Source organism: Molothrus ater, chromosome 5 (assembly GCF_012460135.2).
Source record: "Molothrus ater isolate BHLD 08-10-18 breed brown headed cowbird chromosome 5, BPBGC_Mater_1.1, whole genome shotgun sequence".
In the NCBI taxonomy this organism is placed as follows: domain Eukaryota; kingdom Metazoa; phylum Chordata; class Aves; order Passeriformes; family Icteridae; genus Molothrus; species Molothrus ater.
Genome location: NC_050482.2, coordinates 69,440,968 through 69,459,017, shown reverse-complemented (window position 1 = coordinate 69,459,017; position 18,050 = coordinate 69,440,968). Strand labels below are relative to the sequence as shown.

At 38.2% G+C, this 18,050-nt stretch overlaps 1 protein-coding gene across 1 annotated transcript in view; it reads right to left on the bottom strand.

Moving 5' to 3' along the window:
- DERA (deoxyribose-phosphate aldolase) overlaps positions 1 to 18,050 on the bottom strand; it is a 47,789-nt gene that overhangs the window by 17,837 nt on the left and 11,902 nt on the right. The window contains exons 4-6 of the mRNA XM_036401610.2: positions 17,936 to 18,031; positions 16,197 to 16,331; positions 9,273 to 9,401 (exon numbers count right to left, since the gene is read on the bottom strand). Of these exons, the coding sequence (XP_036257503.1) occupies positions 9,273 to 9,401; positions 16,197 to 16,331; positions 17,936 to 18,031 (360 nt within the window). The remainder of the gene's footprint in view (positions 1 to 9,272; positions 9,402 to 16,196; positions 16,332 to 17,935; positions 18,032 to 18,050) is intronic.

The following is an 18,050-nucleotide window of genomic DNA, read 5'->3' as shown; positions in this document are numbered from 1 at the left end:
AAACAAAATGGTTGCTAGTAACAGGAGACCATTGATAACCAGCAAGCTGAGGTGGGTGTACGTGCACAGAGTTCAAAAGAAAATTATGCTGCTGCTTGCTGTTTACTTCTCCAGCATGAATTTATAAAGTGAATTAGCAAGAATTAAAAGGATTAAAGTCCCAGGAACCGATGAAGTCAAAGAGAAATAGAAAATGGATTCACTACTAAAAAGATAAAATTATTTAACAACTTATTAAAACAGTTCATCACTGTAATTAAAATCCAAGTGCTTAGAAAAAAGTGCCAAAAGAAAGGTAATTATTTATGAGGAGACTTTAAAAAGCCATTCACAGTGAATTTGGGAGAGAATCAGCCTGAAAGAGTTGGTAGTAAAAGGAAATTGTTTGTTTATTCATAAAACTTATTTTGGTCTAGCCTACCACTAAGAATCCCTAACATCTGCTCAATGGCAGCTGTAAGTAACATTAGGAACACTCAGCCAATTTATATCTTTCCTTTTTATTAAAAAGTAAACAGGTCTTTTTAAATTATTCACTAGTAAATTAACATAAAAATCAGTGCTCTATCTAACCACATTTTGTGGAAAGGTATCTAGAAGCTTTGCCTGATCGTGATGATCTCAATCTTTCTACATTTCACTGACTACTTTACTCTTTATGTGGTGTCCCACCTAATTTAGCAAATGAAAACCTAGAAAACTTACAAGCCATACAGGAGTCACTGCCATGAGTAGTACAAAATGCATCACTGATACCTCAAAAGCCATATTAGTTGCCTCCTTCTGACTTTAACTGATTGTGTTCTTATCTTTCCTTTGAACAAAAGTCCCCCTCAAATAATCTCAGATCTCTCCTGCTTCTTTCATGAACAAGGCATTCATTAAACAGCAACAAAATACAGTGGTGTTAGTGATTAATAATTATTTGTTCTTATCTGCAGCACTTTTATACTTAGATGACAAAGTGCTCTGCATGTTCCCGTGTTTCACTCCAAAACTGAGTTCTTAAGACAGTAAAAAAGGCACAGGAACACTCTAAACCTAAAAGCTTCTCTTTGCCTCTCACTAACTTTTTTTTACTCAATCTCGTCAACATTTTAGAAGAAAAATATACTAATTTCTTCTTGAGTTTCTCTCCCAGCTTCAGTTCTTTATAATAGAAGCAAGTGCCTGCAAATTAACTCACCAAGACATTGTTGAAGGGCATGGAAGCAGCTCTGCTTATTTTACTAGGATCTTTTTGTTTTACTTCTAGGGAAAAAACAAGCATTTCTGCAGTGCTCTCTGGAGACACTGAGTTTAAAGCTGAGCTGTAATTTTAACCCAGGCACTGGAAATGGCATCATTACGATAGCACAGGGTCCGCCCAGCTGAAGTTCCTGGAGGATTCTGCCTTGAAGCTGCAACTGGAGAGCTGCTGAGAAGCTGAATGTGCTGAGATCCAGAGCAGCTGCAAACACAGTGCCTGATTACAACATAAACCAAATTAGTTAGCTACCAACAGCATGGCTATGGTGTCAGGGTAGCAGAGAACCAGCTGAGAAATGCCACCCCTCCTCTCCCTGGGGACTAGGATTGCCAAGAAACACAGCATCCCTCTCCATCATGCCCCAACGAGCTGCTTCCACAGCCTGGGGTCAGCTCTGTTCCAAAGCTCCATTTATGAGGAAGGCTTTGTGCTTTGTGAGTTCTCCACAAATTCACTTTCCAGGACTAGTGGGAAGGAGGCTTTTGAAGATACACGACTCACAATTTTGTATTCCATAACTGAAGTTCAGTGTGATGCATGGAATATGGAGCATCATGCCTTGTTTCCTTTTTGGTCCATCACAGATGAATGAACAGTGACAAACTACAAGATTTCACTCCCAAGATGTTTGGGATAGGCTGGTAAATTGGACATTGGACTGGCAGCATGACTGCAAAGGTCATGGAAAAAAGATGTGATACTCACGAAGAGCTCCTGGTATCACCAAGGGGGAATCTTTTCTACATCTTAGATTTGGGGAGAACTCAACTTTAGGAATCAGCTGCAGCTGTACACTGCAGAGAAATCACTTTATAGCCCAAATAGCTAGCAGGAAAGAAACATCAAAGGTACAAAAGACAATCAGATGTCAGATCCCTGTTGACTTGCCATGAAGACTATGGCCTTTGCTGTCAATTCAGTCTTTGAAAAATTCTCTCAGAAGGACTACTACAGACACCTCTGGGAAAGCTATTGTCTTTAGTAACTATAAAGTACAGGCAGAAATCTTAAATTGTCTTATCTGAGAGACACTGAATTTTAAAACTACAATTTCTGAAAAGGAATTGAAAAAAAAAAAAAAAAAACCACACCAACAACAAAACCAAATCAGGAACATTTCCCAGGGGATGAAATTCCCAAGTATAGTGTCAAAGGGAATATATTCCATTTTTTTCAATTTTTAACAATCTGAGCTCTAACCAGAGGAACACAGAAAGGCTGGGAGACAGACTCCAAGTAACCCAGGTACCTGCCAAGGAAATTCAAGTTCCTTGTGTAACTCATCAAAAACACTGCAAGTAACCACAGGGGCAAGCTGGAAGAGTCTGTTCCCAAACACCACTGAAATGAGCATATTCTCTGATAAATGCTTTTGCATTTGACCAGCCCTGTGTAGCTCAGTAAGGAATGCGTTCATGCACCCCAGCAGGCAGGCAGCTGGGGTGTTCAGTGTTTCCTGCACTTCATGATGTAACATTAAAAAAAAAACCAAATGCAGCATCAGCACCATTAGGACAGGATTTGTTAAAGGCTCATGGATGTCTTTATATTGATATCAGTGTGTTTTAACATGCAGCTTTAACACTCAGGTAAGGAAAAAAATCCATGCTCTCCTTATGGGAAACTTCTTGGTTTTGTGCCACTTTTATGGCTCAAGTGGTATTTCACTTCTGTTTGTGCTCACCTCTTGCTATGCCTCTTTGCTTTTGCCTGTGTCCTTATGATTAAATGGTATATTCAAGTGAGTATCCATAGTTTTTTAAAATAACCTAATGATGTTCAAGAGCACATATTCCTGATGTATTTTTCCACTCAACACATTTCTCTTTAGAAGTCTAAATCCACATTGCTGCTGCCATAAGCATATGTCTTCAAATTAGACAGGAACAACCAGTAGGCCCTGATACCTTAAAAAGCAACAACAACAAAAAAATCCAGGACCTACAACCCTAAAATCATGCTTAGTGTATTTCCACATCTATATTAGGTTTCTGTTAAGGAACTGGGTTTTCTAGCTAGTGTTCCTACATGCAATCTCTTTTAATATTTCATAAGCCAATTTTATATAATTGATAGGTACAGTAAATTAAATATTTATTTCTATTTTTCACTGGTTTAGTAGAATTTAACACCTGCTACTGACAGAATAAAAAAACCTAACGTGAAATATCAAAGAAATAAATAGTACCCAATACATCTGTTGATTTTATGTAATATTTCCATGTTTTAAAATTGCATTTTCTCAAACCATTACCTTCAATAGTGGAGCTCCACAGATGCAAAGTTTTTTTGCCAGGAAGCCCTGTTATTTTGCTGGCATGTTTGACTGGAGCTATTCACTGTGCAACAATTTCTGAGCCTGAGATGATATGAAACTTCAGAAGTTTTCGCTCGAATCCTAACAAGTTATTTAACATAGAAACAAGGTTTCATTCATGGGGAAAATTAACCCAACAGGGGTGCTTTCTCACCTCTTTGCATCAGCTGTTATAAATTGAAAGTATACCATTTAGATATTCCTTAATTAACACGTTTTGGAAAGATCTTGAATATCAGCAAAGGTAAAGTGCTATGCAGGCACTGAGGATAATTTGTTAATAGAAGGTTGATCCCTCTCAACAATGTGTTACTCTGTCTGTAGCTGCTATTTCACAACCAAAGGGTGGAGCATCAAGAACAGCCCCTTTCCCAAAGGTCGGGAAGCAGAAATCAGCATCCAAACCCTTGTCCTGAGAGAGGAGGACAAGCCTGGGATTTCTGAGGAGAAACAGCCAGAGCAGGGGCACAGGGAACACACAGAACTCTCCCCTTTGGAAGGACATTTTGGGCAGAGTGCAGTGAGAACAGCAGGAGGAAAGGGACCTCCCTGCTGCTCCTCTGTGTGCTGCAGTGCACAAAGCATCACCTGGGAGCTCTGCTGGCTCCCACCACTACTCCCAGGACTGGCTGTACCAGGAAATCACAGCCAGCAGCTCCCACCAGAAAGTTTCCAGACCTTCTCTTGCTCCATTTCCCAATTTGAATCGGGACCAAGAGTGTTCCATCTTCATGCACAGGCACAAAAATTTCTACCTTCTAACATTTCTGTTTATATCTTAATTTACTAAGCCTCACAGAGGTTCTATAAAACGTGCAAATGTTAATTTTACACACAGAAAACCAGAGAGGCAAGTAGATTTGTCAAAAGTGATGCTGCAAGTCATTCTGCAACCTCAAACCCACCTTCTGGCTTCCTGACTTGGTGTTCTGGTGAGAAGTGCTTGGAAATAGCATTGTTTCTATTTGTAAGGGGAGATGGTGGAGGGAGAAACTCAGGTCGTGGTGTGGGTAACACAAAATCAAACAAACAGGTACAGAGCTGACAAGTTTTACACTGTTTTACACTGGTATTTCTTCTTGGACTTCATTGGAGGGTACATATTCTTATTTTCTGATTACAGGAGAAGACCATCAATAGAACAGACTTTGCACAAAATTAGCGGAGTTGCCAGGCATCCTGCTCTGACAAATATGAATGGCCCCAAATAAAGATCTCCCCTCAGATATGGCTGTGTAGGCAGGCACACAGCTCAGTAAGCACATAAATAAATGCATAACAAAATGTGCCATTGCATGCACGTCTGAGTTTTTAACAAACTGCAAACAAATGAGGCTTCGCTCTATGCACTCTAACTCTGTTCTCACTTCACAGACTCTTTGCATCTTTATTTTTCCCCCAACATCTTTGTTTCTCTCAAGTGTTACTTCTGTCCTCTACTTACCCATGCAGGGTTCTGTTGACTCAACTGGAAAGACTTTCATGAAAGCCTGCCCTAGCCTGTGTCAACGACTTTCCATCATTCCTTCACTTCTGATTCCCTGCACACATATTCCTGAGTTCCAGACAGATTTTTAAGTCTCATTTCACATTCCTTCAAGGTCTGCTTTACTTAAGCCCCACTATTTTTTATTTTATTTCTTTTTCTTTTTTGCTACTAGTCTTTGTATGGCCTCTCATCAGCAATTCAAACCTGAGGATATTGTGATTGCATTGTTGGAACTTTTCAACTCCATGCTTATCTATCACGCCTACATTATTTCTAGTGATTAGCTGCAGTATCACTGTTAAGCTTGTAGGCAATTACCTCATTTAAGGCAGCATCCTTGTAGTGCCTCACTGAACATGCTGTTATCAGCATTTTCATACTGCTGGCTTTTTTTTATTTCTCCCCATTCTGTACCAGAACAAATGAAGTCACTTGTTTCTGTTCCAGCCTCTTTGAGGCTGATTGTATTTAAAGATACTCCATCTTTTGATCTTACACTTAATTCAAAAACTTTTTAGTCCATGATATCATTCAAAACTTTGAGACACACTGCCACGCTGCATCTTGGTTTTCCACAGTGTGTTTTGAGCTTGTTCTTTGCACTAAACTTTCAGTGATGTTAACTAGAGCACAACAATGATGTTGTAATGTTGAAGATGCAGAACAACCACAGACTATGCAGAATGCTGCAGCAGGCAGGGAAGTGATCAACTCCCAGTATAATTCCAGTATAATTAATAATTAATTAACTATAAGCAATAATTACTGTCCTGATAACCCCCTTTAAGCAGTCAACTACAACCACCTCTACTCTCAGATAATGGCCAAGAAAGCCTCAGCCACCAGTCAGTGCCAAGTACTCTTCCCACACACTCCTGAGAGTAAGGACTCCCTGACCTGCCCCCAGCCCCATACTGGACCTCCAGACCAGAGCTGAACATCATCTGCCACCCTGGAGAGCATTCAGAGACAGATCACAGCCATAGAAAGGAGCTGTTTCTGATTTCTGATGGATGTTTTACAGGTAGAGTGTGCCCTTTACAGACACACTATAAACCCAACACGGTTGTATTTCAGACAAATAAAAAGACACAAAGTGAAATTTTGTTTATGTTACCAAGCCTCCTTTCATTTGCAAATGCTCTGAGCTCTAAAAACTGACTTGGTATCAAATTACAGCTGAAGTTGTAGACTCATAATCAAATCAACACATAATACAACTCACATGCTACTGAGTGGGGACCCTTATTTTTGTATTGAGCATGAGACTTAAAGCCAGAAACTCACAACTGATCTCAGTTTGACTTTTGCTTTGTCTGTTATTATCTTTGTCTCATATTTCGTTTTGTTTCTTTTTAATTACTTTACTCTCTGTCCCCAAAGCAGAGTGAAAAATGCAGTCAGTTTTCTTGAGAAGCTCATGCACTCAAATCACCACCAGGACTTGAAGAAGCACAAGAAATGGCAGTGGAGGCCATAAACCCAAAATTCCCTGATGCAGTGCTAGGGGTTTGTCTCAGGCAGCTTTCCAAAATCGAGGTGCTCCCTTGGCAGTGGGACAGAAGCACTGCTGTGCAGAGCTCCCTGCCACCCTGCCCTCCTCAGCACTGCTCAGGTTATTCTTGCCAGGTGAGTCACTGGCCTTACAGGCATGTCAGCCTCCTTCACTCAGAAATAGCTTCTTAAATATTCCAGAATTTATGCTGTGTCAGTCAAGTTGGTAAAGGCATGGTTAAAAGAATTTAAGACACCTGTGGGCTTCCTCCCTCCCATTCTGATGTCTTTCCCCTTGTGGACTTTACTAGAGAGGAAAAAGTAGCCATGGAGAATTATTTCAGAGAAAACAGGAGTCAGGAGCCATCAGCTTACACAGAGGAAAATTATATATAATATACTAGTTTATATAAAATTAAATATTGTTATATTTTTATTTATTTACTTATTTATTTTATTTTTTATATTTTTATATAGCTTTAATTATATTAATAATATTTATACTATATAGTTAAATTATATCTTATTATATTTTATATTCTTGTAGATATTACATAATATATTATATATAGTATATTATATAATATATAATTTACATATAGTATATATATGTTATAATATATAATATATTTGATCTATAATATGATATATTATATTAATAAATAACGATTATAAATATTCTATATTATTAAATATCGTTCTATAATATTAATAATTAATATTACTGTGATTATTCTGTATTATATATTATATTTTATATAATATAATATAAATTATATTATATAAAATATATTATACCCCTGGTGGCTTTGTGCTTCAGGACCCTGGTGAATGTGTGCATGCTCATCAAGGCACTTCAAACCTCTGTAACCCCAGGATTTTGTGCTCCCCATATGACAGGCTGGCATCATGGACAGTGAAGCAAGAACAGTTTGAGGACTGCACATCCCCAATTGACCTGATACAACTGCATGCAAAGCAAGGCTGTAAACCAGATACTGAGGCTGTGACCATTTAAAAAACACCCTAAAACACTGCCAACCAATCAAAAACCCCACACCTAACTAGTTAACCCTTTTTTGGAATAATTTTCAATTGTAATTCTTTGAAAACTCAGCTCACAATGACACATGAGAAGCACTTCTAACAGCACAGCTGAAGAACTTTATTTTGCTGTAAAGGACAAGAGGAACTGGTCAGAGGCAGCAAAAACTTCTAAAGCCACTTTTTCAGTTGCATCCACCCTACTATGGATTCACTTTCTCCCCAAAATGATACAAAGATACAAATAAAACAAAATTCAACTGGAATTTTAGGCTCTCAGCAGTTCTGCCAAGTTGGAGTCTGAAAGCCTGGCCCTCAATGGATGTATGTAGAGTGCAAATAAATTCTTATTTTTATGCCTACCCACACAGAAAGAGCAAAAGACTGAAATAAGGAAATTACTGGATATATTCAGATGGATAAGTATCTTGTAAAATGAATAACTAGGCAAGGAAAATCATTAACAATAGAGCCATCTGCTGTATTTCAAAAAAACTACACCAGCAAAATTCTGAAAATGCTAAAATGCTTTACAGGCTGAATTTCTCACTACTCAGTGGTAAAAAAAGTGATCACAATGATTAGTGCATCAGTTTAAATAAGAGGAAATGTGTATTTCTTACACCTCTTCTAATTAAAAGCAATATTTAGTGGCATAATACTGATCCTCTGTGTCTAATGATACTAATTGACATTGTAGCTGGGCTTGTTAGAAGCCTGAAATGCTCTCCATTCCACTTGAATCAAAGAAGCACAGAATTGTGTATGGTAACAGTGAGGTCAGCAGCAAGCTGAATATTTGTTTAAATACTGACAAGACACTTGATTATGTTTTTCTTGCTTTAATACAGGAATTTCAAGTCTGAAGGAAGAAAAAAGGAGGAAAAAAATTAACTTAAAACTGAGGGAAAGTTTAGAAGACCGACTAACCCAAGTGGTTCTCAGTCTATCTTTACACTTCTAAAAATAAATTTGAGGAGCCCACTTTCAAGCACAGTGGGAAAAGCAAGCGCCGGGGAGCCAATTCCCAATTTTGCATCGCCGACATAGCACTAAAACACAGACCTATAATCCTGGTTCAGCTAGGAAAAGTTGTACCAAAGCTGCAAAGAGAGAATGTACTGCTGAAAATCTGGGATCAAATGGGTGCTAAACTAAGAAAAATGTAACAAAGTATGCACAGGCCCTGGGAACTCTGTCCTGTTCTGGAAGGTTGGTTTCCTGAGCTGCCCTCTCAGAGGTGGTTAGAAGTGATCACAAACCAAAACTGAGAGCTTTTGGCACGAATCTGTGCTGGGAAGTTCTCCTTGCATTTAAAACAAGCTTGTGAGCCACCTACCCACATCCTAGCTGTACGTGACCACAGCTGCCTCCAGAAGTGTGTCTGCCCCAGATGCCTTTATTGAATACTCTGATCAGATCAGATGTTTGACAACAAATTTTACTTGTTCCTACAACCCTTGCCATTCAGCAGTTTCATACTTGACATTTCATGCAGTTTTTTGTAGGTTACACAAAACAAGTGACACTTCATTACTCCACCTGCAGCTTCTGTAATTGCTACACAAATTTTTTCCACCATCGACAAAACCAAACTTCCACGACTGGAATTTCTTAAAGCCTCATAAATAATATAGCAAAGACATTCTTAGCTTAAAAGGAGAACCAAGGGTATTTACCTGCCATCATAGCTATCATACTGGCTTTGTAGACATTGGCAAAGGAGCCCAGTTCACCTGTGGCCAAGATTGTTTTCATGTGAGCTTCTCCACAGGCTGCACGGCACAGACGGATCTCCTCGTACAGACCTGGGGAGAAAAGCATGTGGGAATGATCAAAGTTGCCTGAGAGATATTTTCAAGTATGGCTGTAATTTCCACTTCTGGATTAATTTCCAATCTTATAATTAGTCGTAGCACTCAGGAACTTAAGTTTTGTAAGTTCAATAAATTACATGACTGGAGGTAATTAACAACGCTGTGCAGTTTCAGACTTTACCTAATAGCTATTAATGTCTGTTCTCTCAAAATACAAATGTACTAAATACCCATGAATACATCAGCAGTAAAAAATGCTGTGATAGTAAAGATTGATCTTAAACCAGCTTTCCCAGCAATAAATATGGTAGTACATTGAATCAATACTCAGAATAGCTATGTTTTCCTCTGCACCTGGCCAGTGGAACCCTCCCTTTTACCCTTCCTGGTAAAATTCAGCAATGCTCCCACAAAAGTTTACACAGAGGGAGACTAAAAGAGCCAGAAACTAATGAAGCATTGCTGTCAGAAGTTGGCCGCTTGGGGATGTTTAAGATTGCTCCTGTGTGGGGAGAAAAGCAGCTCTCACAGTGCACAGCTACCATTTCTGGATTTTGAATTTAAAAAAACCTAAGATGCAAAATAAACAAACAGGATGCTTTGCAAGAGGGTCCTTTTGACAAACTATACTCAATCTTCAATCACATAATCAAGAAGTTCTTTGACAGAAGGCTAAAACACAGCTTTAAATAGGTCTTGCTAAAACAGTCAAGGCTAGAAACACTTTTGGTTTTTTTTCAGCAATGCTAAACTTCTTTTCCCCTCAGCCTTTAAGTGAGACCTGGAAGCATGGGGCAGGGTTTGGCAGCTGTGGCAGGGCCCTCATCCCTCTGATGCCATGGGCACACCAGGGTGTCCAGAGCTGGAATTGCTGGGCTGGCCTTCTGAGACACGCTGCACACATTAGCAGACAACTGGCTGACGCACTTAGCAAGTCCCTTTATAGACACCAGGCTTCACCTTGTTTCTCACTGTGTACCAAAGGTGTGAATTAATCAGAACTAGCATGCCGCCTAACATGTTTTATTGATCAATTGGTGATGCTCCAGAAACCTACATCAAATCGAGGCTCAAAAAGGAAACACAAAGGACCTGTGCTATTTTTTTTTTTTTCTGCATTTAATAACCTTGCTCATGTTAGATCCAAATGAAATCTCTTTCTGTGGAGCAACTCTTTTCCTGAAGCTTTTGAAAACCCAGAGAAAGCAGCTTTCTTCTTCTTCTAGTTTCGGTAACAAGAGGAAAAAGTTTTCCCTACCTTCAAGATACGCCACCAGAAATGTCAAAACAAAACCAACAAAATGTACATTTAGGTTGGATTCCATGAAAAGAAATTCCATCCTCACAGCTGTTGTTCCCTGGCACTGCAGCTCCAGCAGCCTCCCTTGCAGTTGGAAGGTGCTTATACATGCAATTAACGTCAGGCTGGTTCGAGCAGCCTCGCTGCCTGCCAGCACTCATCATCCCACGGCCAGGAACCACTCAGGATCCTCAATCACCCGTGTCTGGCAGCTTCGCTGGGGTGGAGGAAAAGTGGGCACACTTCAGTGGGGCAGGTGTGTAGGTAAGAAATGCTGTTCTTTATTCAGAGACCAATTATTGCAGACAACAGCTGACGTTCACAGGGCATTTTCAATAAAAGTACAGAGAGAAATGCAACTACATTTGGGGCAGAGCATCCCAGTCCCAGTGCAAGCTGGGACTGCTTTGATGCAGAACAAGTGTAAAAACTCCTGCTCCTTTCAAAAATAAAAAGAGAAGTTTCAGTACTCAGTCAGATTTAAAACAAGGCACAAATAACAGGATTATCCTGAAAATCTTGGGCAAATGTCTAAATGTCTAGTCAGGCACACTTCAAAATGTACTCAGTGTTTCAAGGAGTGCTGGGCTTCCTGTGGGACAGCCTAGGCTGCCAAAAAGTCCAGCACTTAAGGACTCAGTTCCACCAGGCTGAACAGCAGCAGGATCAAAGCTGGGTGCTACAAAAGCAGGAATAACTGTGAGCTGTGCAGATCACCAGCAACTGCCACAGCACACACAGCACCTCTGGTTAGCAGCAGCGAGTGGCACAAAGATTTTGGTCAAAAATCTCTCTCACAGGAAACCCTGCAGGCATATTTTCAACTAATGAGCTAAGAACACCATGGAGAGGCTGCAAGAGAATTTATTTTTGACTCCTAAAAACAAGGAAAAAGCAAAAGCTCTCAAAGCAAATGGCCAGTGCTCTCCAGCATATTAACCAATATTATCCATTCTAAAAGCAGTCTAAATCTTAAGCCAGGAAAAAAAAAAAAAGAAAAAAAAAAAAAAAAGAAAAAAAGCCAAGAAAACCCAAACCAATAAACCCATAACAAAACCCCAAAGCAAGCCAACCTATATAGAATATACCCGGAGCCAGCTGCTCACAAATGCAGTGTGCAGTATCTCTACTGACCCAGCTGTTAAAATGGATGTGACATAAGAACTCTTCTACTTTGCACCACTTGAGATACCTGACAGTTTTCATGAACTTTAGATCTGCTTTTACTAGATGCATTTATAGAAGTCAGAAAAAATCCTATTTTGTAGGGAAAAAAAATGCTTTTGTAGCTGTGTTTTTAATTCCACTGTTATAAAACACAAGAGTTGTAAGTGTCCTTGTAATGTTGCTAACACTGTAAATGAACATTAGTACATTATATTGAATTTTTGCAACTATTAAATACAGCAGAGAAAATGTTCCTTCCATGTACATTTCCCAAGCAAACATCCCTGATAATTTCTGCTAGCTGTAATCTGCACTAGGTTGTCTAGATGGTCTGTTACTTTGGTATAGTACATTAGTCCTAAAACTAACAAAATAAAGGGGATAATCCAGATCTCTTACAAAGGAAATGAAAATATTAAAGGAGGGAAGAAACCACACTGCTTAAATTTTTTTATGGAATAGCTCTTCTTCAAAAATGTGGTGATAAAATCACTTTTCTTTAAAAAAATTCAATTTTTTTGGTGTTTTTATCTAGTCAGTGACAACGAATAGAAATTGAGATGAGAAGATATTTTGATTTCTGTTAGCCCAAAAGATCAAGGTGATTGTGACGGGCTGGAAACTGGAAAATGAGCTGGAACCCCTTGTGTCTGGCATGTTAATGGCAGGTTTGTTAACAAAATGACAAGCACGAGGCTATCAGCACAACACAACCCCCTCACATATGTGCAACTCCAGGGATTCACGTTCTGGAGACAGAGCTGGGCTTCAGGAGCCCGAGCTGCTGCTCCTGCCAGCACCAGATGGAATTTGTGCAGTGTCACTGATATTTTCTCGAAAAATCCCTTCGCCTGAGAAGCTGAGAAGCCTCAGAGAAAAAGGAAAACAATATTATCTCATTTGCTTCTCCCGTGTTTTTGCTGCTTTGGAATGTGATTGGAGATTGTTTATCCAACATGTGAATTGGTTTTACTTCATGACCAACCACGGTCAGGCTGTGTTGCACTCAGGAGAGAGTCACAAGTTTTTGATTAGTATCTTGTTAAGCCTTCTGTAAGTATCCTTTCTCTATTCTTTAGTACAGCTTTAGTATAGCATAATATATCATATACTATATACTATATAATATATATATAATATATAATACACAGTAGATATATAATATATTATATAATTAATATAATAAATATAATTAATATAATATATAATTAACATAACATGATAATAAATATAATATAATAATAAATTAGCCTTCTAAGAACATGGAGTCAGATTCTCAATTCCTCCTTCATCCCAGGAACCCAGCAAATACTGCAGTGCAGCAGGGCAGTCTGCACATCTAGAAATGGTAAATCCAGTTACAACCCTCCTGAACGATGTGGGGAGGCTTCTCCAAGGCTCTGGAGCAGGGAGTGTCTTCTGCCTGTGCTGCTTATGAAGTATGTAGCACAAAATAAGGTCCCAATCCCTGATCAAAGCCTCTAAACCCACACCTAAAATATCATCAGCAGTGAAAAGCACCTTTCATAATGGGGCTATACCATGGATGCAGCCATGCTCAAGTTTCTCAGAGTATAACTGGGCTGGGTTTTTTTCCCTTTTCTTACAGGAAAATTCAACTGCCACAGAGCAAATGATGGGTGAACAATGCTCCTGCAGCCACTGACAGTGTAGCATGTCCAGGTGTTTGCTAACAGCTGTAGAATTAGGAATTAGCACTGACATTACTGCACCCCACACAACTTCAGGAGGTACAGCAAATGCTGATGACAGGGGGGAAAAATTAATAATAAATAGATCCAGTCTATTTTAACAATTTGTTGGTCAACTTGATCACTCCTCACATAAAGGCTCCACATTCTGTGTCTAAAGGAAGTGTCCAAATTGAGAATTTATGTTTAATCCATACTTTGTCAAGTAATACAAGGCAAAAGCTGAGTAAACTACTTTAAAGTAGTATTGCTTTAAAAGCTAAAAGCTTATGAAAGGTATGTAAATTCATAAACTTATATCTCATTTCATGTTATTTTCTGATGTAATTTAGCTGTCCAATAAAGCTGCTTTCATACTCAGCATTATTTAAAAGATCTTAACAATTACTTCACAAAGATCTGGAAAATGCATTCTGAGTGTCATAAAGACTCCAGCAATATTCAAGAACTTCTTTAAAATAACTTGACATAATTGGACATACACTAAAATATTTAATAACCAAACAAGCCTTTGAAGCAAATCACAAAGCAACACTATTCTATTGTGGTGACCCCAATTATTGCACAGGCTAGAAGAAAAGCTAGAAATGAACTAAAAAGCACTCCACCACATAGATTTTTTTTCAATAACTTCTGAGGTTGTGAAGACTGTCAGCATAAGAAAATACCCATTGAAGCATATTATTATTATTGTTGTTTTTATTATTATTATTATAATGACTACTACTATTAGCATAAGTTATAATATAATTGCAAGGCAGCTTTAGTTGATGAAGCACCTAAAACACAGGCACAGGTACTGCTCTACTTAATTTTATGTAATATAGGGATTTAGCCTAAAAAATCCTTTTTTGTCTCTTCTTTTAGATTTCTCATATGTATTTTATAGATTATTCTAAATTATTTCTAATCACACAGGTAACATATCTACTGAAAGCTAAACAGGAAGACAGGACACTAGATTTTCACCAAAATATCCAGATCACCTGATGAAATACCTTTATTTTTATATAGAAAAGTTAAATATTGTAATTTTTCACCTTGTGACATCTCTATGGCAAGTAAATTCTGTCTCTGCAGTAGCATTTTTTCAAGATCACATAAACATGTGTCACAAACAGATTCAGATTCATAAATAAACTTAGGAAATCATTTGGAAATAATTTGAATTCTGCCATTGATGAAAAAAATATATTATTTATATTTATATCTATATTTATATTTATAGTTAATATTTTATATGTTATATAAATATACTAATATATATTTTACAGTATATAAATTATATAGAATCATTTTATACTTTATATAAAATATACACTAATGTATATTTAATATATATTTATATGTATATATATATATAAAAATATATCTTTCATATATATATATATATATAAAATAAGGCTGTCTTTCAACCTTGTCAAGACTTCAGCTCTGGATAAAAGAACATGCATTCCAAATTAAAAGCCGTCCCTAATTTACTTATTTAGTAAAGTGACAGCTTTATATCACATCTATCATTGCTGTGTCTGTGTACTCCTCCCTTGTAATTTGTGACCACAAAGAGTAATTCATATCCCATTCATTTCAGTCATGATCCAAACTCTCTCTCTGAATCCAAGGCCTGTACTTCACCTCTGAGTTGTCCCTCATATTAAAAAAAAAATTATTAATCCTTAAATAATTAAGACCAAAAGAATGGAGATTTCAAATACTACAAAAGAGGCCAAGATATTACAGCAAGGAACCAGTCTTGAAGACACAGATGCAGAAACATGTGGGGGTTTTTGGTTCAATTCTAACTGTTAATTGCAAGAAGACTAGTAAACATGATCTATTACCATTAGTTCTGTTATTTCCTTAAATAAAGTCAGGTACGAAGGCTTTATTATAAAGTCTGCCAAGCAAATAGGATATTCTGGCACTGCATTATACAGCTAAATGGAAAATTTATTCCAAGACAATGATGTGTCCACCTTCACATGGAGATTAGTTACAGGAGCACTGTCAGCACTTAAGGCAAGCCATTCACAGTACATTAAGGATGCAATTAGAGCAAAAACCATCTTCAGCATTATTGTTCCTACTAATTAGTAGTAGTCTACAGATGCCAGAACATCAATAATAATATGAACAGTCAATTTGTTCCCTCAACTTTCAGCAAAAAGAAAACAACTAAAATACGTGTTTTCGTCAAGAAATGAAACATGTATATTTTAAAAGGTATCATCTACATTAGCAGCCCCTTGGGCTTTCTAACAAAACTCTTCAAATAATTAGTCTTTTACTTGCTATTTTTTTTTTTTAATGCTGTACACAAAATCCTCTCAAGGCACGGAGGGAATAGATGGGAATTTTCAAACCACAAAGTCATTCTGCCGGCCCAGCCTGCCATAACTTCCAACAGGATTCCTCTCAAAAAATGCAACCCTTTGTTATGATTTTATTAAATAGTTTTTATTTAGCTCAGAGTCCCAGATTACTCTGAGGGGAAAAATCAAAAACTTCAAGAATTGATGGAGAGATTTGGGGAAGAGACAAAGAGAGACCCTGCATGTGCATATAGAAAGGTTTAGGTTCTTTGCCATAGGAACTTTTTTTACTTACCTTCCCACTGGCCAGTCAGCACCAGACTCCTGCTAATGACAATGTCAATCTCTCGGGCCCCATATTCCACTGCCAGCCTTATTTCAGCCAGTTTGGTCTCCAGAGGAGTTTGTCCAGATGGAAACCCAGCAGCCACTAGCATGAAAAGGATGCAGGTAGAAGGAAGAAATGTTTCATGAATGTGTTACAGTTTTAGAAATCGACCATAAAATTGAAAATACCAGTAATGCACCAAAAAGTTTGAACGTTATTTTTTTTGTTTAATGGTTGCCATTAAACAAATTAAAAATTTTTAATTTAAAAATTTTACAGGCACCTCATCCTACTGTCTCTTCATCCACAAGAAACATTGGCTCTACCCTCAAAAACCCATGTCCAGCAAGGCAAGTGCATCTTGTGAAAAGATCTTTCACATGCCTTGATGTTTTCCAGAACACCCTAGATAAAAGCACAATACCTATTGCTTCCAGCAGATTGAGCAAACAAGGAGTGAGCTCAGATATGAAGCAATATATAAATTTTTAATTTTCTCCAATTCTTTTAAGTAGTATCTTGACTTAAATCATAATAATGTTGTTTAATGGTTAAATCACAATATAGCAAAAATTGCTTTCAATGGGTTCCATTTAAGATTATGTTTATGATGGTTAAGTAAAAAAATCAAAGGTAACTTTGGAAATGGAAAAAATAATGGCTTTGTCAGAGATTGTCTTTCTCTCTGACATATAAATGCATTTAGTACATATTTTTCCCCTACACAACAATGAAACAAGAACAGAAAACTCACATGTTTCTTAGCATTAAATACCTGATCTAACTTCAAAGTCAGCCCGTGCTTTGAGCAGGGGGTTGGACCAGATCTTATCCAGGGCTGCCTTCCAACCTGAGCAATTCTTCGATTGTACTTCTTGCTTCCTGCACATTCAGGACTTGTCCCTCATGTGTGATGACTGGAGAAGAGCTGACCATGTTAGGTTTTGGGTGTGAAAGTCCTGAACCTATGGCTGCTCAGCAGGCAACAGCCCCTGGCTCTGCTCACAGCTTCCTTGGAGTCAGCCTGCAGGATGTGCTGCTTTTGGCTGGGATAGTTATCCCCATTGTGGCTGGGCTGGTTTGGGTTTGTGCAGGAAACAGCCTTGGCTCTCCAGGGATGGTTCGGTAAGTGCAGAGTAGTGCCAGCACAGAGTCAAGGCCTTTTCTTGGTGAGTGGGCTGGGAGTGCACAAAAAGGCAGCTCTTATCTGAAACCACAAGTTTTCTCACTTTTACTCTTCCAATTCTCTTTTCCCCTCCATCCTGGAAGTGGCTGTATGAGTGAGTGTGGCACACAGTTGCTGCCTTGTGCTAAACCTTGACACAGGATTGCACTTAGAAGCTAAACATGATAGGGAAAATAAACCTTTATTAGAACTCACATCATCACCATCATCATCTACTTAGTGTATACTGATACTTGTTCAGCACTCTATCTTAATTTCTTCTGTCCAGGTGAGAAAAACACTGATATATTTTAAAGGTCTCTTTGAAGAGCTTCCAGCAAAAAGACTTGGCATTCCTAATAAGCTTGAAGTTGGAAGACAAGAGAAGATGACACCAGAAGAAAATCCTCCTTCCATTCCTTTCCTTTCCTTCCACCTGTTACCTTTTCACCTTACTCCCTGAGAAGTCCAAACTTCTGGATTCCTCTATGTATTTCATAGCATCAGATTATTTAATGGGATATTTTCAAATAACTCTTACCTGAAGCCACTGGTATGGTACAACCAGCAGCTTTGAGGGTGTCCACGGCATCAGAGACTCTTGCAGAATACACACAAACTGCTGCAACAGTGATACCTGCAAAAGCAAAAGCCAC